Source organism: Pan troglodytes, chromosome 19 (assembly GCF_028858775.2).
Source record: "Pan troglodytes isolate AG18354 chromosome 19, NHGRI_mPanTro3-v2.0_pri, whole genome shotgun sequence".
NCBI lineage: Eukaryota > Metazoa > Chordata > Mammalia > Primates > Hominidae > Pan > Pan troglodytes.
The window spans coordinates 88,721,590-88,743,989 of record NC_072417.2 but is presented as its reverse complement, the minus strand read 5'-3'; the positions used below and the strand labels follow the sequence as shown (position 1 = coordinate 88,743,989).

The 22,400-nt window shown below is 58.6% G+C and overlaps 1 protein-coding gene across 5 annotated transcripts in view; it reads right to left on the bottom strand.

The window, feature by feature from the left end:
• ITGB4 (integrin subunit beta 4) overlaps positions 1-22,095 on the bottom strand; it is a 36,511-nt gene extending 14,416 nt beyond the window's left edge. The window contains exons 1-25 of one of the 5 annotated variants that reach the window (XM_016930890.4): positions 21,762-22,095; positions 18,593-18,681; positions 16,099-16,181; positions 15,871-15,972; positions 15,521-15,725; positions 14,903-14,999; positions 13,945-14,116; positions 12,877-13,140; positions 12,425-12,514; positions 12,021-12,143; positions 11,416-11,577; positions 11,150-11,226; positions 9,698-9,900; positions 7,237-7,340; positions 7,005-7,103; positions 6,697-6,826; positions 5,947-6,069; positions 5,747-5,853; positions 3,688-3,721; positions 3,322-3,513; positions 2,932-3,035; positions 2,542-2,600; positions 2,388-2,411; positions 903-1,051; positions 631-810 (exon numbers count right to left, since the gene is read on the bottom strand). In XM_016930890.4, coding sequence (XP_016786379.2) covers positions 631-810; positions 903-1,051; positions 2,388-2,411; positions 2,542-2,600; positions 2,932-3,035; positions 3,322-3,513; positions 3,688-3,721; positions 5,747-5,853; positions 5,947-6,069; positions 6,697-6,826; positions 7,005-7,103; positions 7,237-7,340; positions 9,698-9,900; positions 11,150-11,226; positions 11,416-11,577; positions 12,021-12,143; positions 12,425-12,514; positions 12,877-13,140; positions 13,945-14,116; positions 14,903-14,999; positions 15,521-15,725; positions 15,871-15,972; positions 16,099-16,181; positions 18,593-18,671 — 2,962 coding nt within the window. In that variant the 5' untranslated portion in view covers positions 18,672-18,681; positions 21,762-22,095. The remainder of the gene's footprint in view (positions 1-630; positions 811-902; positions 1,052-2,387; positions 2,412-2,541; positions 2,601-2,931; positions 3,036-3,321; positions 3,514-3,687; positions 3,722-5,746; positions 5,854-5,946; positions 6,070-6,696; positions 6,827-7,004; positions 7,104-7,236; positions 7,341-9,697; positions 9,901-11,149; positions 11,227-11,415; positions 11,578-12,020; positions 12,144-12,424; positions 12,515-12,876; positions 13,141-13,944; positions 14,117-14,902; positions 15,000-15,520; positions 15,726-15,870; positions 15,973-16,098; positions 16,182-18,592; positions 18,682-21,761) is intronic. The other 4 variants (XM_016930891.4, XM_016930892.4, XM_016930893.4 and 1 more) reach the window with 4 other exon arrangements.
• Positions 22,096-22,400: the final 305 nt, after the last annotated feature.

The following is a 22,400-nucleotide window of genomic DNA, read 5'->3' as shown; positions in this document are numbered from 1 at the left end:
GCGTGGTGGCGAGTGCCTGTAATCCCAGCTACTCGGGAGGCTGAGGCAGGAGAATCACTTCAACCTGGGAGGCAGCGGTTACAGTGAGCCAAGATGGCGCCATTGCACTCCAGCCTGGGTGGCAGAGCAAGACTCCGTCCCAAGAAAAAAAAAAGTGGGTCTGGAACAAAGTGTCCAGCAGACATCCTGGAAGGGCCAGGCAGAGGAGGGAGGCCAGGCACGGGCAGGACCAGAGATGGAGCCCTCAGCCCCAGGGCTGGAGGAGAGCAGGAACAGGCCTGAGGCCTGTGGCTTCCGGCACAGGTGGGAGGAGGGGTCAGATGTCCACGGTGTGATGCCTTGGCCAACCCCTTTTCTAGATAGAGAGGACAAAGGGGCTGGCCCTTATGAGGATGCAACAGAAGCTTCCATTTACTGAGCGCTCACCACCAGGCAGGCACTGTGGCGAGGTGAACAGCCACGCATTCCGTAAAAGAGCCCTTACCCATTTTACAGATGGAGAAACCAAGGCTTGCAGAGGTTAAGTGACTAGCCCAGGCCACGTGGCCAGGTCGCAATTCCACTTAAGCAGGAGGAACCAGTGCCCCCGAGCCCCCGTCTGCCTTCCCCACTCTCCCCACCCAGACCCACCTTGCTCCTTGATGATGGTGATGTTTACCAGGCGGCGGCCGAGGGTGGCAGTGCCTGCGGGCACGTCGATGGCCTCCACCAGCAGCTGCTTCTCGTCGTCATCCTCAGGCCGGATAAAGAGGGGCACCCGTACGTCCACCAGCTCCACGCCCTCCTGGAACTCCACCATGCCCCGGGCGTCTGGGTGGGGGTTCGGAGGTGGTCAGAGGTGGGTCGCACGGCCACACGGGCGGGAGGTGCGAGGCAGTGGCACAGCGGACCCACCCTCCTACCCTGGTCTGCAGTGAGGGTGTAGTAGCCAGGGGCCACCTTGAGGTCGTGGAAGGCCCTCTGTTCCACCTGCTTCTCTGTAAGCTTCAGCAGGGCCGGCTTGGCCGAGCGGGGCGCCATCAGCACTGTGTCCACAATGGTGTGGTCTTGCCTGGTTCGAGGGTGGAAGGTTCAGGCAGCGGAGGGGTCAGGCTGGCACCTGCTGCCCTGTCCCTCCTGCCTGTCCTCTCCCCTTCAGGGGCCAGGATGTAAGACAGCAAGAAGTGCAGGGTCTTCAGAGGCAGGCAGTGCTCCAGGCCTATGCCAGCCCCATACCCTTTACCCTGCAGCCTCAGCCCAGCCATGGCGCCTCCCTGTCCTCAGCGTCCTCCTCTGTGAAATGGGCTTCTCTGCCCACCTCATCAAGGGCTGGACAGCAAAGATGCTAAGGGTGTGAGTGCTCAAGCCAGGCTGCCGCGGCCCTAGCCCTGGTTCTAGTTCTCGATAGCTGGGTAACCTTGGGCAAGTCACTTAACCCTTTTGAGCCTCAGCTTCCTCATCTGCAAAATGGGAACAGCAGTGATCTCTACCTCACAGGCTTGACGAGAGGGTTGGATAAGATGACCACACACGGAAAGCCCTTAGGACAATGCTTGGCCCGTAGCAGGATAAGAAATGCTGGTCAGCCATTCTTTTTTTTTTTTTTCCAAGACGGATTCTCACTCAGTCGCCCAGGCTGGAGTGCAGTGGCGCAATCTCGGCTCACTGCAACCTCTGCCTCCCAGGTTCAAGGGATTCTCCTGCCTCAGCCTCCCAAGTAGCTGGGATTACAGGTGCCCACCACCACACCTGGCTAATTTTTGTATTTTTAGTAGAGGTGGGGTTTCACCATGTTGGCCTGGCTAGTCTTAAACTCCTGACCTGAGGTGATCCACCCGCCTCAGCCTCCCAAAGTGCTGGGATTACAGGTGTGAGCCACCACGCACAGCCAACGGTTCTTACTGATGGTCATGTGCTGAGATTCTAGCTCTTCTGTCCCTGCATCAAGACCCCCTCCTCACTCCCTCTCTCTCCCCCTGAAGGGCCAGGACTCGATGTAGGACCTGGGAAAAAAGGTGTGTGACCTGCTGGCCCATCCTCTCGGTAACCTGCCTGTTCCCCAGAGGTGCACCCAAGATCAGGGTCTTGGACACTGGAGCGGATGGAGATGGGTACCTGCTATCGCTGGTACCGGGTTGGGGGCTGGACAGTCACCTATATGAGGGCAGGGACTGGGTTGATTTGCTTTTGCCTGCTCTAGTCCAGGGGCCACTTCATAGCAAGCACTTCACATTAGCATTTGTTGAAGAAATGGTCAAAGGAACGAATGAAGGTCCGAACCCGACGGACACATCTGACCCTCCCTTCCTATGGGATAGAGATGGAGTAGGGACGGACGAGGCAGTGGCTGGGCTGGGGACAGGCGGGCAGGAAGTGGGGGCCCTCTCACCCACGAGTCTTCTACTCACTTTTTCCCGGCATTGGGCTGCTGCCTGTGGGGACAAAGAGGGCGCTGTGAGCTAGATAGCCCTGAAGTGGAGGCCTGATCTGCCTGGGGGCTTCGGCTCCTGGAGTCCCGGTAGGAGCGGCTCCCCCACCCAACCCGGGCACCCCGGGACTCACCGGAACTTGGTCTGCTGGAGCTTGTGTACACCGGAGATCTGCCTGTAGACCTCGTTCAGCTGCCAGGCAAGGGAGGGGTGTGAGGCTGGGCCTAGGCCACCCCGTGGCAAGCCCTCAGGCTGGGGACCCAGGGAGCCAGGCAGCCTCTGTACCCAGAGATCCTCAGGGTTGGCTGGGGCATGCCCCGTGGGGCAGCATCCTGGGCCCAGGCTCTGGCCTTCTGCCCTCTGGAAACAGATCCCAGGATGCCCCCTGCCAGGCACAGGTCCAGAGAGGTCCCTCTCCCCTAGTTAATGAATCTCGGTGCCACGACCGCATTCGCTCTGCCCTGCCCACCTCACCCGCCCTCATACCCACATCTCCGGCCAGGCCTAGTTCCTGGGTCCTTACATTCTCCTCCACCTCCTGGCGCAGCTGGGCGCACTCCCGAGTGTCAGGCTTCAGCAGGTTCTCGGTGCAAAGGCGGGCCAGGCGCAAGGACAGCCCGTAGGGCACTAGGGAAAGGCGGTGGGAGGGGGTGAGATGGAGGTGGTCAGCCTCCTGCATGACAGGCACCACAGAGCATCCCTCCAGCAACCATGCTAGGATCAGGGGACGCCTGGCCAGCAGGCCACGCACACCGAGGCATGAGGTTCATAGCATCATCAGGACAGGGCAAAAGGTGGCTGAGCCCTGTGCCTGCACCCCACACCCAGAGAAGAGGCATGCCGTGATCCCAGATCTGGAACAGAGGGCCCGAAGGGTATTGCCCAGAGCTGTGGCGCCCAGCCCCGCCCTCACCCAGCTCTGTGGGGTTGATGCTGGCGGCATGAGTGGCAAAGCCAGGCCGCTGCATGTTGTTGGTGACCTTCCAGCGGACCACGTCACGGCCCTTGAGGTTCCCGCTGCGCAGCATGGGCGTGTCCAAGTGGTCAGAGGCCATCAGGTTCTCCCGCAGCATGTAGTGGTCTTCCTTAAAGCCCACCATGTGACCTGCAGGATGGGGTCCTCAGCACGGCACCCCTCCCTAGACCCGCACAGCCCAACCTCTTCAGGTGGGACCCCAGAGCCTCCAGCCTCTGCTGTTCCAGGTTCGGCTTCCCTCCACCCCAGCTCAGAGAAAGAGCAGTCAGAGCCCCTGCTGCCCCTGCGATGCCAGGCCCATACCTCGGTTGCAGCACGGGAGAAGTGCCAGGCAGGCCTAGGAGACAAGGTGGGTGAGGGTGAGGCCTGAGACAGCTGCCCTGGCCCAGGTAAGCCCTTCCAGCCACCCTGCCCCATGCCAATGGTCCAGAGGGGTGACAGTGCCTCCCCAGACACCAGAATATCCAGGTGGTGGCAGGGTGTAAGCATGGCACACAAGGGCATAGAGGGGGATGGGGGCAGAGGGTTCCCAAAGTTTGCGCCGTGGAACTCTCATCCTGCCGGGTGCTCTGTAAAGGTTCTGTGGTCAGATTCACTTGGGAGCACTGAATTCATTCCCCATGCCCCTCTTGCAGGTTAGGCACAGGACTTTATCAAAGCCTCTGAGAAGTCCTGCAGAGAAGAAACTTGTTTCTTTTCTTTTTTTTTTTTTGAGACAGGGTCTCGCTCTGTTGCCCAGGCTGGAATGCAGTGGCACGATCTCGGCTCACTGCAACCTCTACCTCCCAGGTTCAAGCAATTCTCCTGCCTCAGCCCCCCTAGTAACTGGGATTATAGGCATCCACCTCCATGCCCAGCTAATTTTGTATTTCTAGTAGAGATGGGGTGTCACCATATTGGCCGGGCTTGTCTCGAACTCCTGACCTCAAGTGATCCACCCACCTTGGCCTCCCAAAGTGCTGGGATTACAAGTGTGAGCCACTGTAACTTAAATTTAAGAAACTTGTTTCTTAAACCTTCTTTTTTTTCTTCTTTTTGAGTCTCACTCTGTCACCCAGGCTGGAGTGCAGTGGCATAACAATAGCTCACTGTAGCCTCAAACTCCCAGACTCGTGATCCTCCTGCCTCAGCTTTCTGAGTAGCTGGGACTACAGGCACGCGCAGCCGTGCCTAGCTCAAACCTATTTGATCACATAACTCCTTGCCTATGTAATGCACATTAATATCCCACAACACTGGGGGTTACTACGGAGTGTGGTCTGCCGCCTACAATCCCCACTCTGAGCCATGCCATCCTCCACACTTTCTCTTGTCTGTTCTCCCCAGTGACCGCCAGCTGCCAGCGGGCAGGGCCCTTTCTTCCCTGTTGTGGCTCCCAGGCCTTTTGCACGTGGCTGACCCCAGAGCAGGTGCTCTCAGGGATCTGGCCACTGATGGCTGATGGAGTGGGGGTCCTGGGCGGGCACTAGAGCTGGGGAAGATGTGGGCTCAGCTTGCCTCAGCCCCTTCTGAGGACTGTGCATTTATCACCTGCCTCTCAGCCCCAATTTCTCCATCTGTCATAGGGCATGGTGACCTTGCCCCACTGACCTCATGGGGTGATGGGGGGCGGGGAAATGGAGTCACGTGGACATGCTGTGGCGACAGCACAAAGAGGAACACTGAGCTAAGCAGAGAACGGATGCTGGCAAGGGCTGAGCTGGGGGCTGGGGCTCCAGGATGACTCGGGCTAAGAGCTCATGGGTGTCATCATCATTACTGTCACTCCGGAAGCTGGATGGGGTTGGTGTGGGTCTTGCCAAGGTGGGCGCGGGGGCGACGGTGCATGCTATGGGTCAGTCCCTTCTGAACTTCACTAATTGAAGCTTCAGCTCCACTTTCTGAGGTCAATTCTATGATCTTCATTTTACAGATGAGGGAACTGAGGCATGGAGAGATTAAGTAATTTGCCCAAGGTCACAGAGCTGGGACCAGAATCCAGACAGCTGGACTCTACAGGCTGAAGCCTCTGGCTAGAAAGCTGCGGGAGTGGGGATGGTGGGTGGGCTGCTGGGGAAACCATGGGGAGGCTGGGGACCCTGAGGAGGACCCTGATGGAGGGTGGAGACCCTGTCAGAGAGGGGACCCTGGTGAGTTGGGGACCCAGGAGGGGGTTGAGGACACTGGGGAGGTGGGGACCGTGGTGGAGGATGGGGGCCCTGTTGGGATGGGGACCCTGGGGAGGTGAGGACCCAGGAAGGGGTTGGGGACCCTGGGGAGATGGGAACCCAGGTGGGGACTGGGGACCCTGGTGGAGGGTGGGGGCCCTGTTGGGGTGGGGACCCTGGGATGTGGGGCCTTGGGAGGCACCCTGGGTGCTCACCTTGCAGCAGGCACAGTACTTCCAGCATAGCAGCAGTAGCAGGGCCAGGAGCGGCAGGAGGAGGAGGAGCAGGGGGATGAGCCACCAGAAGGAGCCCGGAGGGCAGTCTGGAGAGGAGGAGGCAGGGGGAGGTGGTGCCTGTCCTCCCCACCGAGCTCTGGCCACACGCCCCCTCCCTGCGCCCGGCCCCACCAGCTCACCCTTCTTCTTGTGCACCAGGACAGTGCTGTTGGGCCCAGGGGCGCCGTCACCTTCCATGGTGTAGCTGTAGGTGCAGTCGTCATCCTCGTCCCGGAAGGAGCAGCGCACCACCACCTCCTCGGCTGTATCCACAGCCAGTCAGCAGGGCACCCCAGCCACACCCCTCCGCCCCAGAGGACCCAGGGTCTGGTGAGGGGGCCCCTACTCTGGGATCTGCCTCACCCACGGCAGGGCCTCCTGGGGAAAAGTGGAAGTCCTTGCAAAGCCGTGCTCTCACCAGGCACAGGAACGGGTGTGGTGGGGGCTCCCCTGCTCAGAAGCATCAGAGCCTAGAAACCTACCTCCCCCACTTTCCTGACCTGGACATCACCCAGGAACTCAGGGTCCAGAAAACGTATCTGATCTCGAGGAGGGGAGGCTGCGTGTCTCCGCAGCGTGACCATGTACCCCTGCTGTGTGCGTGCCCCTGCCCAAGTCAGGTGCCTCCCACCAAGACTCTTGGTCCCTTCCTGGGCCAGACTGTGTCCCACCGCCTGGGCTCTGTGCCTCCTGCTCAGGCTTTTACCCTTTTCTGGGACTCGGTGTCCTCTATCTGGGTTCTGTGGTCCCTCCCAGCTCTGGAGTTCCTGTCCGGACTGTGTGACCTTAGCCCAGACTGCAAGCCCCCGTCCAGGTGATGACACCCTTGCCCCGTTGGATGCCCGCTGCCTAGGCTCTCAGCAACCCCAACCCTCAGCCCCTGCCCCTACCTCTCTTAAGCTCATCCACCATCTTGACCTTGAAGTTGCATTCCTCACACGTGCGCCCCTTCTTCTCCCCAGTGCCCCACGCCTGGCACTGCACACAGGAGCGTAGGTCCTCGCAGAGGCCCGGGTGGATCTTGGCGGGGAAAGGCGGGGCAGACAGGCACTGTGTTGGGTGGGCCTCTGCCAGACCCCCGCTCCCCAAACCTCTTGCCCTTGGCCAGCTCCTGTGGCATCAGGCTTAGCCCCTCCTGCCCACCCTGCCCTGTGCCTGCCCTGTTCCCACGCCCACACCTCGTAGGTCCTAGCCTCACCGCCGAGTAGTTGATCTCGCAGATGGTGTCCGTGTAGAGCGACTGCTGGTGGCAGTGGCAGCGGCCACACTCACAGTGGCCACGTCCATTACAGATGCCCTGGGGTAGGAGGGGGCACCAGTGAGCCAGCTGTGCACCATCCCTGCCTGCTCCCTCTCCTCTCTCCATAGGGTTCTCTCTGGAGAGGGTGGGTGATGCTGACAGACACTGTCTGTCTTATGCCCAGGCCTACCCCATTGCTGTCGATGCAGGTGGCATTGCTGAGGGGACAGTCACAGCTTGGGCCTGTCCAACCAGGCTCACACACACACTGGCCCATGGAGCAGCGTCCTCGGTCTGCAGAGAGGGACAAGGAAGGGAGATGAGAGCTACATCTGTGCCTGTAGTCCAGGCTGCCCACCTGGCAGGGAGGGCCTGTGGGAGCAGAGCTGTGGGAGCCAGGATGCCGCTAGCCTGGAGTAGAAGTCATCTCTTCCTCACTTTCCTGGAATCTCCTTCCCTCCATCTCTGCCTCCATCCTACCTACCTTCCACTCTGCAGCCTGAGTAATTATCTCAAAACAAATCCAATCATGTGGCTCCTGCTCCCCTGGCTAAGAACCTCTAATGGGTCCCGGCCAATGCAATAAGGTCAGAAAAAGAAATAAGATGTATAAGCATTAGAAGGTAAGAAATAAGTACAGGCAAGGTGGCTCACGCCTGTAATCCCAGCACTTTGGGAGGCTGAGGTGGGCAGATCACAAGGTCAAGAGACTGAGACCATCCTGGCCAACATGGAGAAACCTCGTCTCTACTAAAAATACAAAAATTAGCTGGTCATGGTGGCGCATGCCTGTAGTCCCAGTTACTCAGGAGGCTGAGGCAGGAGAATCACTTGAACCTGGGAGGTAGAGGTTGCAGTGAGCCGAGATCACGCCACTGCACTCCAGCCTGGTGACAGAGCAAGACTCCGTCTCAAAAAAAAAAAAAAAAGAAAAGAAAAAAGAAATAAAACTGTCAGCTGGGCGTGGTGGCTCACACCTGTAATCCCACACTTTGGGAGGCCAAGGCGGGAGGATCACTTGAGCTCAGGAGTTCAAGACCAGCCTGGCCAACATGGTGAAACTCTATTTCCACTAAAAATACAAAAATTAGCTGGGCGTGGTGGCGGGCCCCTGTAATCCCAGCTTCTTGGGAGGCTGAGGCAGGAGAATTGCTTGAACCTGGGAGGCAGAGGTTGTAGTGAGCTGAGATCATGCCACTGCACTGTAGCCTGGGTGACAGAGCAAGACTCCGTCTCAAAAATCAATCAATCAATCAATAAAATTGTCTTTATTTGCAAGTGTGAGGAACATGTCACAAAGTATCCAGAAGAATCTACAGATAAATTATTAGATTTCATAAGTGCGTTTAGCAAGGTGACTGGATACAAGGTTAATATGCAAATAGTTAGAAAATGAAAGTAAAACCTCCAGTGACCCCCTTTTGTCCAAAGGATGAAGTCCTGCTCTGGACTAGAACCAAAGCCCTTTGTACTCTGGCCCTGCCTCCTTCCCCAGAGGCACCTTCCTCCCTTCCTCTCACATACCTCCCTCTGTGCCACTTGTCTGCCTTTCTCCAGTGGTGCCCAGTTCTCTCTTCTGTTTCTCTGAGCACACTCAGGGACAGACAGTCGAAGAGAAGAAATGGTGAACAAAAGCAAGAACAGAAGAAAGAGTAGAAAAGCAGGGGCTTGGAAAGTATACAGTGAGGGCTTCATAAGTATTTGATGAGTAGATTTTCATTCATCCTCCTCCATTCAACTACCAATCCTTCCCTATGTCCCCTTGTCTGAGTTCTGTGATCCTGCCTAGCTCTGATGTTCCTGGCCAGACTGTATGTCTATGGCCTGGACCCATGGGAATACAGAGGAAGCTCCAGGCCTTCCAGGTAGAAATTTAGCATCTTTGGGCCGGGCTCAGTGGCTCACACGTGTAATCCCAGGTGTGATTACAGATGTGTACTTTGGGAGGCTGAGGCGGGCAGATCACCTGAGGTCAGGAGTTCGAGACCAGCCTGGCCAACATGGTGAAACCCCGTCTCTACTAAAAATACAAAATTAGCTGGGCATGGTGGTGCATGCCTATAGTCCCACCTACTAGGGAGGCTGAGGCAGGAGAATCGCCTGAACCCAGGAGGCAGAGGTTGCAGTGAGCCAAGATTGTGCTATTGCACTCCAGCCTGGGCGATAAGAGTGAAACTCTGTCTCAAAAAAAAAAAAAAAAAAAAAAAACCCAGCAGCAACAACAACAACAACAAAAAACCCACAGAAATTTAGCATCTTTGGAGAGAGGAAAGATCATAATGCCATATACCTGCCAGCCATTGGAGGGCTGAGCTGGGTGGCACCCACTCTAATGAGATAAGGGTGTGGAGAAGGGGGGTGGGCATAGAACTGAACTTCCAGAGAGAACCTCAGGGGAGTTGGAATCTTAAAACCAGGGGAAAGTCCTGCCAACAGTGGCCTTGGGCATGGACGTTACAGATGAGGGAAGTCAGGCCCAGGTTGGGGCAGGACTCAGGGGCGGCCCTCAGGGCATCCAGAGTGCGCTGGGCCTGAACTTGGGGATTCTGATTCCAAGTCTGGCTCTCCCAAGCTGGGTCCTGACGGGAAAGTCATGCTTGCTGTCCACTCCCTACCCCGCCGTCAGCATTGGCCGCAGTTGTTGTGCTCACCATTGCAGAGGAACCCGGAAGTGCGGGGACACTGGAAGTTGTCATACTCGCAGAACTGACCCTCGTAGCGGCCTTCGCCGTAGCACACACAGTGCCCGCACTGGCACTCCCCACGGCCGGAGCACGGCTTGTCCTCGCCCTCCCGCAGGCAGGGCTGAATGTCACTCAGAGAGCCGGTGGAGCAGTTGCAGGTCTGGCCACTCCTGAAGGAGGAACTGGTCATTCCCCGAAACAGCCCAGGAGGAAAGCTGGGGCTTTTGCTGTCCCATTTAATTTAATTTAATTTAATTATTTCTTTTTTTTTTTGAGACGGAGTCTCGCCTTGTCGCCCAGGCTGGAGTGCAGTGGCGCGATCTTGGCTCACTGCAAGCTCTGCCTCTTGGGTTCACGCCATTCTCCTGCCTCAGCCTCCTGAGTAGCTGGGACTACAGGCACCCGCCACTACGCCCGGCTAATTTTTTTTATTTTTAGTAGACGGGGTTTCACCATGTTAGCCAGGATGGTCTCGATCTCCTGACCTTGTGATCCGCCCACCTCGGCCTCCCAAAGTGCTGAAATTACAGGCGTAAGCCACCGCGCCTGGCCTATTTTATTTTATTTTTTTTCAAGACAGAGTTTCGCTCTTCTTGCCCAGGCTGGAGTGCAGTGGCGCGATCTCAGCTCACGGCAACCTCCGCCTTCTAGGTACAAGCAATTCTGCCTCAGCCTCCCGAGTAGCTGGGATTACAGGCATGCACCACCACGCCCAGCTAATTTTTTGTATTTTTAGTAGAGATGGGATTTCACCATGTTGGTCAGGCTGGTCTTGAACTCCTGACCTCAGGTGATCCACCCACCTCGGCCTCCCAAAGTGCTGGGATTACAGGTGTGAGCCACCTCACCTGGCCTGCTGTCCCATTTTACAGATGAGGAAACTGAGGCTCTGAGAGGGCCGAGGCAGCTCCCAGTCATGCAGACAGAAGTGGCTGAGCTGAGACCTAAACCCCAGTGCCCTGTCATGTCACCCCTTCCAGTGTCCTTTCCCCACTGCTCTGCCTCAAGTTGTGGCAAGCTCGCCCAGTGTCCTGAAGCTAAAGCCCTTACTGACGTGCATTTACGAGCTCTCTTCTGATCAGGCAATATGACACAGGACTCAGAATACCAAAGGCATGGAGCAAAAAGGAAGCCTCCTGTGCCTGTCCCCCAAGATCCAGACCCCAGCCCCAACAGCCAACCCCGTCTCAATCCTCACACCTCTTTCTAGAGACAGCCCATATATCTCTGTATTTCAAAGTGCTTTGACCTGGGTTTGACCAACAACTGGGTGTGCCCCGCCCTTAGCAGTTTCTTTGATTGCCGCCCCACCCCCAGCCAGGTGTACAAGGTGCACCCAGGGCCAGGCCCTTGCAGGAGCCCAGCTTTCCCATCAGGGGCCACTGGTGTCCTGGGTGCCCAACTCCCTTCCCCACTCACCAGCCCTCACTGCACACACAGTGTCCGCACATGAAGTCTCCATTGAAGCTGCAGCGAGCTGACCGCACCTCTTTTTGCTGGAATGAGAGACACCATGGTGGGGTGCGTTGGGGGAGCAGGACCGGGGCCACTGGACACTTCTGCTCTCCTGTGTGCCTTGGGAAACCCCACAAGGGATATGGGGCACAGGAGTCCTGCTTCATTCCTCAGGGTCCCTGGGTGCTTGGCTCAGCTCTCCCCTCCCGCCCAGCGGGGCTGCGTTGTACCAGCTCGCAGGTGCACACATCACAGATGATGCCCGCGTCCATCTTGAGGCCGTCGGAGAAGGAAGGTTTCAGATGGATGTTGCCCTTCTGGTCCTCCGGCAGCTGGCACACGTGCGTCCCATCCACGTGCTCAAGGGCCCGCAGCTGCACCTGGTATATACCCTGCAGGGGCCCCGTGGTCAGCCAAGGCAGGCCCAGCCCCAAGGACCAGGGGGCCATCGATGCCTGAAGGCCCTCGTCCCCCAAGTTCCTAGGAGATGTCTGGATCCCTGAAACGAGCTCCTGCTCACCTCCCTCAGGGCTGGAAACTCCCTCCTTCCCAGCGCAGTCACAATCATAGCGACAATGACAGTGGCCAGGGCCTCTGGGCTTCGTGACACTAACCCATTTACTGCCCCAGCAAGCCTCCGGGCTGGACGCTTGCATGCCGAGGAAACCAACAAGCAGAGGAGCAACCTAGGCTCATCCGAGCGGCTAGGCCCAGGGATCTGCACCCAGGCCTGCCTGACTCCAGGGGCCACGCTCTTGACCGCTGTTTTAAACGATTCCACTCCGTGCGGGGCGCTGTGCCTGTCCCCCACCCCGCTGCCCCCACAGAGGCGTACCACTTCCCCCCGCCGGATGTGAAAGGACCCAGTCTTCGTCTTCTGGAACATCTTGGAGGTGACCTCTGTCCGAAGGCCTCGGGGGCTGTCTAGGGCCCGGATGTCCAGGTTGGAGCGGATTCGCTAAAGGAGGAAGGAGGTTGATCAGTGCTCTGTGGGGGGCCTCTGTGCTCCACCCCAACCTCCAAGTGTGGCTGGCATCATGCAGGGTATCACAGAGCCTGCAGGAGCCAGGGCCAGGCCCAGGTGGCCCCTCGGGGCCTCAGGGATAGCTAGAGACCCTTCCTCACTGGTCTGTCCCAGACCCATTTCTCCACCGTGATCCAAGACACCTCTTGCCCACCCTGCCCACTTCCTGCCCTGCCCCAGAAGGGCTCAGACTCTGGAGCCTGAGCTGCCCTCACATTGAAGGCCTCCTCCAGCAGCTCCACGATGTTGGACGAGTCCTCCTGCAGCACCCCCAGTGAGGAGACAGGGAAATAGGTGTGAAGCTTCTGCGGGAGAGAAGGCCAGGTCTCAGGCTAAGCATCTCCATGAATCTGAACAGCTCTAGGATCCTTCCCACTTTGAGGATGGGGAAACTGAGGCCTGGAACCTGCTGTGGTGTCGCAGAGCCTGCCCTCTTAGCCCCCACCTGCTTGGGAGTTGGGGTGGAAGATGGGCACATGACCTCCCCTTCCCACTAGGGCCCACATTTGGGGGGGTCTAAAGGCTTTGGGAAGGGAGGAAGGAAAGGGAGGAAAGGAGGGAGGGAGGAAGGGAGGAAGGGAGGGAGGGAGGGAGGGAGAGGTGTCTGAGAAGCTCCATGGACCCCCTACCTTGACCACCTCCCACCCGGGGGACCCGGGCCCCGCACCTCGTAGTAGCTATAGGAGTAGTTGGTGACAGCAAAGATGGGGATGATGTTGTGCTTGGCGAGCAGGCGCACCAGGGTGGGCACCGACGGGTAGTCCTGTGTCCTGTACTGGGTGTAGGTGCCCGTGGTGTCCAGGTGGCACCGTTCATCGTTGCGGCTCATGATGCCAGCCAGCACGTTGGCGCCATCAGCCTCATAGTGGAAGGCTGACTCGGTGGAGAAGACCAGCAGGTGGGTGCTGTCCGGGCGCCAGCCAATGTCCCTCTGGGGAAGGCAAGGCGGGGCGTGCCCACTGAGCAGGCTGCCTGCTGACACGCATCACGGCATCGTGTAGGACGGGGAACGCGGGTCCCAACATGGGGCTGGGCTTAAGCCACTGGATTCACAGCAAGTACCCTCATGAAAGATGCATCTGACGGCACATGACTGAGTGACAACGCTGAGAAACAGGAGCTGGAGATGCGGCCCCCGCAAGGAGCTGGGGCCACAGGCGTGCATCACACCCAGCTAATTTTTGTGTTTTCTGTAGAGACAGGGTCTTGCCATGTTGCCCAGGCTGGTCTCAAATCCTGAATTCAAGCAATCCCCCCGCCTCGGCCTCCCAAAGTGCTGGGATTACAGGTGTGAGCCACCACGCCTTGGCTCGCTCTTTGTTTTCTAACCTAGTAATATGGGTATGTCATTTTCAAAATGAACAAATGGATGTACATATCAAAGGAAATGGCTTATTTGGATGCCCAGAACAGGTGGAGTCTGGGCAGCTGGTGGGTTCAGGGTACTAAAGATTCCAGAACCCTAAAGCCCAGGTCTGCCTTGCTAGCTGATACGAAACCAGGCTGTGACTGCTCAGGCCAGGGGACCGTGGCTCCCGGCACATCTGAACTCAGATTGTAACTGAGACCTACTCACAAAGTCTGAGCTTGTCTCAGGGCGAAGGGGTTGCAGGCTCCCAGGCTTTCCCTCAGGGCCTGTGAGCCTGGCACCAGAGCAGGCCAGGGGGCAGCTCAGGCCCTTGCCCAGAAGTGCTCACCCCTGGCCTAGGCTGGCAGCACCCTTCCCAGTGCCCACCGTGCACACAGCTGTCTGCAGGATGGCATCGAAGCCGCCCTCAGGAGCATCCAGGTTGCCTGAGATCCGCTCTCCCTGCAGTTTATTCCGGAACTCATCCACATCTTCTGTCAGGCTGATGACGTTCTTGAAGGAGAAGGGGGGGTCACTGTTGGGCCAGGGCTCCTTCAGCCTGGGCAGAGGTGGGAGGGAGAGAGAGTGTCATGGGGGGAAGACACCGCAGACCCCAGTGCCCCCGGCTCGTTTCAACTAGAAGGATAATTTTTTTTTTTTTTTTTGAGACCAAGTCTCGCTTTATCACCCAGGCTGGTGTGCAGTATGCACGATCTTGGCTCACTGCAACCTCTGCCTCCTGGGTTCAAGCGATTCTCCTGCCTCAGCCTCCCAAGTAGCTAGGATTACAGGCGCCCACCACCACACCTGGCTAATTTTTTTTTTTTTTTTTTTTGAGACAGAGTCTCATTCTGTCGCCCAGGCTGGAGTGCAGTGGCGCAATCCTGGCTCATTGCAAGCTCCGCCTCCCGGGTTCACGCCATTCTCCTGCCTCAGCCTCCCGAGTAGCTGGGACTACTGGTGCCCACCATCACGCCTGGCTAATCTTTTGTATTTTTAGTAGAGACGGGGTTTCACTATGTTAGCCAGGATGGTCTCGATCTCCTGACCTCGTGATCCACCCGCCTTGGCCTCCCAAAGTGCTAGGATTACAGGCGTGAACCACCGCACCCAGCCAATTTTTGTATTTTTTAGTAGAGATGGGGTTTTGCCATGTTGCCCAGGCTGGTCTTGAACTTCTGACCTCAGGTGATCTGCCCGCCCTGGTCTCCCAAAGTGCTGGGATTACAGGCATGAGCCACTGTGTCCGGCCGTAGAAGGAGAATTTTAAGTTGTGGGTGAAAGAGGAGTGGGGGTCACATGGCCTGGACCCTTGCCCACCTGCGAGACCCACACAGTCACTTACTTCTCAGGCCTCATGTCCGTCTGCGGGACGCTGACTTTGTCCACAAACTTGCCAAATCCAATAGTGTAGTCGCTGGTGAGCTGGCTCAGGACCCGAGCTGGATGTCAATAGGATAGAGAGGGATGGCTGAGCCCTGATGCCTGGCATAAACACGGGCCCCCCTACCAAGGGCTGGCTCAGAAGGGAGGAAGAGGGAGGTTAACGCTTTGCATGCTGGACAAAGGTTCATGCTCACAACATTGTCTGTTCCTATTTACGGATGAGGGAAATGGGACTGGGGGTCTGGAGTTATGCGTACAACAAGGGCAGGGTGGCTGGGAATGCAGCCCAGCTCTGAGGAGCAGAAGCTTCCCCACAGCCTCGTGGCAGGGAGTGCCCTCCTTGTCAGGGCCAGATGGCTCCACTGCCCGCATGCCCTGGGCCTTCTCAGAAGTCCCCAGTGGTGAGTAGGGTCTGACCGAGATTCTTCCCTTGAGAATGGAAGGGAAGGTTTTTGTGGGCTCAAATGTCCGGTGTTTCCTTCTGGGTGGGCGCAGCTGTCCTGAGTCCTGGCCTCCCAAGCAGACGCCCACCCGTCCCCCTCCTGCCCTGCCGTCCTCCACTCTGGCCCTGCCGCACCCAGGTTCTGCCCCATCTTCTTGAGGTTGTCCAGATCATCGGACATGGAGTTGGAGAAGTCCATGAGGATGTACAGGTCCACGGGGCTCTCCAGTGGCTCAAACACCTCCAGCTCAAAGTGCCGCTCCTCACCGGGCCGCAGACGGACCCGCAGGCCCTGGGGGGACATCTGGCTGCGCCGCAGGGTGGTGTCAATCTGGGTCTCCTGCAGCCAGTGGAAGGGAACAGCTGGCTAGAGGGTCACTCCGGAGGCCCGATGGGGGCCCAGCCCGGCCAAGGGGCACTATACACCCCCATAAATAGCCAGGCTGAGCATGGGGAGCCCCCACCCCAGTCCCCACACCAGGCACCTCTGTGATCTGGAAGCTGCTCTCCATGACCACGATGCTCTCCCGCTGGCAGCCCGCGGCCAGCAGCTCCGCCTGAGTGTTGCAGCGCCGGTCCCTGAATAGCTGGCCAGAAGGACAGGGTGTCAGTGGGGGCAGCACCCATTCCCTGGCTGCCCCAACCCCAGATTCATTTCCACCAGCTATTCCCGACCCTTGCCTGTTCCACACCAACCCGGGCCAGGTCCTCACCTCGTCTGTGCAGTAGGCACAGTCCTTATCCACACGGACACACTCCGTGCAGCTCTTCACTGGGGCCTTCTTGCAGCGGTTTGCTGGGGGGACAGATGTGGGCACATGAATGGGGAGGCGCTCAGCAAAGGCAAGCACTTTCCCATCTGCACCTTCACCTGGAGAGATGGGGATTCCCTCCTTATGTTATTTATTTATTTATTTTGAGACGGAGTCTCGCTCTGTTGCCCAGGCTGGAGTGCAGTGGCGTGATCCTGGCTCACTGCAAGCTCCGCCACCCGGATTCACGCCATTCTCCCACCTCAGCCTCTGGAGTAGCTGAGACTACAGGCGCCTGCCACCACGCCCGGCTAATTTTTTGTATTTTTAGTAGAGACAGGGTTTCACCGTGTTAGCCAGGATGGTCTCGATCTCCTGACCTTGTGATCCACCCGCCTTGGCCTCCCAAAGTGCTGGGATTACAGGTGGGAGCCACCGGGCCTGGCCTTATGTATTTATTTTGGTTTGTTGTTGTTGTTGTATTTTTATTTTGTTTTACTTTATTTTTCAGACGAGTCTTGCTCTGTTGCCCAGGCTGGAGTGCAGTGGTGCGATCTCAGCTCACTTCAACCTCCGCCTCCCAGGTTCAAGTGATTCTCCTGCCTCAGCCTCCCGAGTAGCTGGGATAATAGGTGGGCACCACCATGCCTGGCTAATTTTTGTATTTTTAGTAGAGATGGGGTTTCACCATGTTGGCTAGGCTGGTCTCGAACTCCTGACCTCAAATGATCTGCCCGCCTCAGCCTCCCAAAGTGCTGGGATTACAGGCGTGAGCTACTGTGCCCAACCTGCATTTCAATTTTATTTAGTTTTGAGATACGGTCTTGCTGTGTCGCCCAGGCTGGAGTGCAGTGGCATGATCACAGCTCACTGCAGTCTCGACATCCTGGGCTTAGGCAATCCTCCCACCTCAGCCTCCCAAGTAGCCCAGCTAATTTTTTATTTTTTGTAGAGACAGGGGCTCCCTATGTTGCTCAGGATGGTCTCAAATTCCTGGGTTCAGGCGATCCTCCCACCTTGGCCTCCCAAAGTGCTGGGAATTATAGGCGTGAGCCACTGCACCCAGCCGTTCCCTATTTTACAGAAGCCAGGGGTATGTGATCTGCCCCAGGTAGCACAGCTAGAAACAAGCTGTGGTTTCAAACCTGGGACTTCCCACTCAAGCCAGAAGGACAGAAGGTGGTGACTGAGACAGTGGCACTGGCACACTCGGTGCTGGCACACCCTGGCCACCCCCTGGCCTGCTGCCTCCTCAGGTCCAGCAGACAGTCCTCAGCCTTCCCCGTTACCTTTGATGAGCTGCACCTAGCACCCTTTTCAGGTACCTCCTCCATCACAGCTTGTGCCTCATGGCGAGACCACTGCCACATGGCCTGTCTGTCCTCTGAGCCCCCTCTAGGGTGAAGGGAATGGTGTCTTTTTTATCATGGTAGCCCTTGCACCCGGCACACCTGGCACACAGCGGGTCCTCGGTAACGAATGAAGTAAAACTCTAGATTTCCCTTTGGCTCTGCTCAGTTAAAAACCACAGTGAGGACCTACTGTGTGCACCTGGTGTACACAGTAAGAGGTCTCCTGGGCTTCAGGCAATGGTGTGCTGGTCAGTGTTTAACAATGGCTTTGGTGGCCAGTGCGATGGCTCACACCTGTAATCCCAGCACTTTGGGAGGCCGAGGTAGGAAGATTGCTTAAGCTCAGGAGTTTGAGACCAGCCTGGGTAACATAGTGAGACTGTCTCTACAAAAAAATTGTTTTTAATTAGCCAGACATGGTGGTGCATGCCTGTGGTCCTAGCTACACGGGAGGCTGAGGTGGGAGGATTGCTTGAGCCTGGGAAGTTGAGGCTGCAGTGAGCCACGATGGCATCACTGCATTTCACCGGGACGACAGAGTGAGAGCATGTTTCTACATATACATTGAATTAAATAAATAAATAACAACGGCTCTGGTCTCTGGTGCTTGACTTGTAGCGTTTGCCAATTTCTGTGGTGTAAACACTTCTGTCGTGGTCTATTTCAAGCCACCAGCAGGACCCCCTCTAACAGACAAAATTCAAGTGGTAGGAGCTGGCTCCAGTGATTTGTCCACTAGTGACACTCAGAGAGCAAGTGACACGTCAGCAGTGCCTCTCTTCTCCAAATTCCTATAACCCTCTTGACTACACCTCTGGGGCCTCAGTGCATCCTCTGGGTGCCTCAGTCCTGGGTGGGTGTCTCCTCTTTCCTCTAGACACAGCCTCCTTCGCTCCTATTCTCAGGCCCCGTGGTCAGGGCTCAAGATTCTCTAGGCTGAAGAGCTTGGAGCCTCAAGTTTTCCAGCCCTGAAGGTGGGCAGTGGTCAGTTGCTGAATGGCCAAGAGTGTTTAGGTGAGACCCCGTGAGATCCCCGTGCAAGGGCAATGCCTGCCCAAGGGATGACCCTGCCAGGAGGGGGCTGCAGGGCAACGTGGACTCACCCAAGGTCCCAGAGAGGCTGACGCTGATCAAGGCTGCCAGGAGCAGCCTGGCCCATGGGCTGGGGCGTGGCCCTGCCATCCTCTTCCTCCTGCAGAACAGCAACAATTGACACATGAGGCCTCCACAGCCATGGTTGGTGCCGTCAGCTTCCTCTCGCTGCACAGCTGTGGGAACTGAGGCTCTGAGCACCAGCAATGTGACCAAGGGCACCCAGCCGCCAGAGGCAGGGCCCTGGGCCTCGGACTCCTGCCTTTTCCGCTGCCCTGTTCCGTGCCATCCCTGCAGTGGCCTGTGCCCTGCCCCGGGAGGCCCCCTCCAGCCCTCAAGGACTCTGGTTTGCGAGTTTGTCCCAGTGCCAGGCCTCTCAGCACTGGGCTCCCTGAGGGCAGACGTGGGTTTATTCTTCTTTGCCTTTTAGCTCCCAGTGAGCCTGGGTCAGGCTTGGCCATGACAGGGTCATCCAATGAGGGTGCCTCCCTGAGAGGGGGCCACGGCTCTGCCTCCTGCTCCTTCTGTCCTGGCCCACTTACCCTTTGGTGAGGGTGGCGCAGCCGGGAGGAGAGGGGCCCCTCCCAATATCTGGGGCCTGGGGCTGGGCCACAGCTGCACGCAGTGGCTTACTGCACCGGGTTGGGTTCTGCAGTGACTGCCCGGCCCATCAGGGTGGGGTCTGAATCATCTGCCCTCCCCTGTACCTCTGCCTGCCCCAGAGTTAAGTTTTCTGGGCCCCTGAGCTGTTCACCCTTTCACAAGTTAGCCCAGAGTGAGACATGCACACACACTGTGGCTCCCCTCAAGGCGTCCCCAGCGGCTGTGAGTTCAGTATTAAACCATCCTAAGTCCTCAGCGGCCTTCAGGGCAGGCCTGGACATCCCTGAGGCCCTCTAAGAGATGCTCAGCCTGAAGCCTGGACCAGAAAAGAGGCTGGCGGCAGAGCCATCCAGGCCTGCAGGGCCGGGGCAAAGGTGAGCACCGCGCCTCTTTCTCTAGGGCCAGGTCTCCCAGGGGCCCAAGCCTCTGCCCTGCCCACGGGCCCTCCCCATTGAATCCTTTCTCAGCCCTGCTTCTGGGGCAGCGGCCGCCCCAGGGTCTGGGGGCTGGGGTCCCCGAGGTGCTGGAGAAGCCCTTCTCAGGCCAAGGGCAGGAAGGCGTAGCCTGCTTCTAAGGCGTGCAGCCTGGAGGAGGCCACAGCAGCGCCAACACATGCAGGGCAGACCTGTTGTGGCACAGGGACTGGGAGGCAGCCCTGAGCCAGCAGGGAAAGGGTGGGGACAGCAGGGTTCCTAGAGGGAAATGACTTCCTTGCAGCCTCGGGGTGTAGCCGCCACACCCACATGCTACACAATACAGGCTGCAGGCTCAGGCCTCCCAGGCATCATTACACAGGCAGGTACAGGCCCGGAGAGCTGAGCCCAGCTCTTCCTCCCACTGTCCCTGGCCACAGCCCCTCAGGCAGTGCTGATTCCCACACTGTGACTGCCATATGAGCCCAGGGCTTCACGGAGGAGATTGCTCAGCACAGGAGCCCAGCGGGGAGATGATTGCATTCTGCCCGTTTCCCAGATGACAGACCAGGCACAGAAGGCTGGGGAGCTTCCCGATCCCGCGGCCAGCACTGGGAGGGCCAGGACAGGGCCCTGCTCTGCAGGCCCTGCCTTTAACCTCCATGGCAGCCTCCACGCAGAGGCTACAAAATGGCAGTTAGAGGGTTGGCGAGGCACCCGAGTGTTTGGCTTGACTTAACTTGTTTAGAAAGTTTTAAAAGTAGGAGCCAATGTTAGAAACAACGAGATTTCCCATAAAAGTTAGGAATTTGTGTTTATCATTAGATGTATCACGATGGGCTGGGCCCAGCGCTCAGGACACCCACTCTCCAGGCGGCCCGGACCCCACCAGGCTGCCCCGACTTTATGTACCAGCAGGTCCCTGGAGTGTGTGACTGCCACCCTGAATGCCATCACACTGCAGCACAGGCAGTTTTCCCCCCCACAGGGACACACACACACACACACGCACACACAGGCCATGCCCACCCACCCACAGGCTCAGAGCTCCCCTGGCCCCCATCCCAACCCCTGGGGACCCCTCTGGGCACACCTGCTCCTGTCCACTATCCTCTCCCACTGTCACATCTCCTCCCCTCAGGGACCCAGGCCCTTCCCTCGCCCCAGAGAGGCAGCTGGCCAGAAGTCTGGGGACCCCAGGCCCTTGGCTGTTCTGTCTCCCTGAGAAATCAGGGTCGAGTAGACAGACATACCTCCCCTCCTGTCCCTCCCGCTGTCCTTCCCTCAGCCCCCAGGATGGAGACTCCAAGCCTTCACTGCCAGCTCTGTTGGGGACAGCAACAACCATGCCACCTGTGCCTGGTCCTTGTCCTCAGGGTGTGGCAAGGCCATGGGGGCGGAGGAGAAGCCCTGTCCCTGCTCCTGGGAGTCACCAGGAGCCCCAGAGCCCCAGTCCCAGCCAGAGGGCCACCCCAGAGGCTGAGCCGTGGGAAAGAGGGCGGATGCTGCAGGAGGTGGCAGTGTTGGGCACAGCCCTGGGGCTGGTGGGTGAGGCCTGTAGAGCTTCCTGAAGGAAGGCGCCTGGGGCTGACTTTGGGAGGAAGGCAGGCCTGTGCTTGGCCAAGAGAAAAGGAAAATCAGGGACTCCCCAGCCCCAGATGGACTGTGGCACCACATAGAGCAAGCCCTGCCTGGAGCCGGGATGGCGTCTGCCTCTCAGGGTGGCTTTTAAAAGTAGGAGCCAATGTTAGAAACAACGAAATTTCACATAAAAGTCAGGAATGTCGGTTTATCATTAGATGCGCCATGATGTGCTGGGCCCAGCCGCCAGGCTGGTGTCTACTCCACCTTCTTTGCAAACCCTGGAGGGGCCCAGCCCCAGAGGGCTACCAGCCACTGGCCTCTGCCCACTTCTCCCGCAGGCGCACCCAAGGCGCTCCTCTGGCCTGGAGGTCTGATGGGCACCACCCTTCTCTAGCTGCCCTGCCCCTTGGCTGCCAGCTGCCCCCGGCGCACCCCGGGGAGGCTGGGCACCTGTCCCGGGCAGCGTGGACAGAGGGACCGGGGGCCTGTCAGCCTTCAGGGAGGGGAAGGGGAGACAAAAGCCACCGGCCCTGCCCGACCAGCTCCCCTGCGCGGCTGCCCAGCTGGGGCGGGCACTCACCCTCTCCCGGCCAGCCTCGGCTGCTGCTGTGCGCCCGTCCTGGACCTACCTCGGGGCGGACTCGCTCCCTCCGCGCCTGGGCTGCCGCTAGGAGATGGGGCTGCAGCGCGCGGGCGAGCAGGGACTGTCCGAGGGCGGGCGCGGGGGTTGGGGGGGTGGGGACGAGGCGGGCAGCGCTTTATGGGGCGGGCGCGCAGGTAGGAAGGAGGCGCTGGTGAGTCAGACCGGCTGCATTCCTTCGCGCGGCGCGCACCTGTCGGGGCAGGAGCTGGGTGCCGCCGCCGGAGCCGGGTCCGCCCCCCGGAAAGGGCTGCGGCTCCCGCGGCGCCCGCCCAGCGCCCCGATCGGCTAGCGGCGGGGGCCGGGGGAGGAGCCACCGCTCTCCCTCTCCCTCCGGTCCGGCCCTGGGCGCGGGGCCTCCCCACCCCTCCAGGCTCCGGGCTCCAGGCTCGGGTGCGCGGACTGCCCCGGGCTGGAGGAGGCCTCTTAGCCCCCGTCCGCACGGGAACTCTCCCTGCCCCGACTCTGGGCCGCGAGCCAACGCCGGGCTGTGCTGCTGCTGCTGCCCCGACGGTAGTCAGCCGCGTACCCCTCTCCCTGCTCTCCGTGCCAGCGCGAGGCATGGGCCCAGGGAGTGCC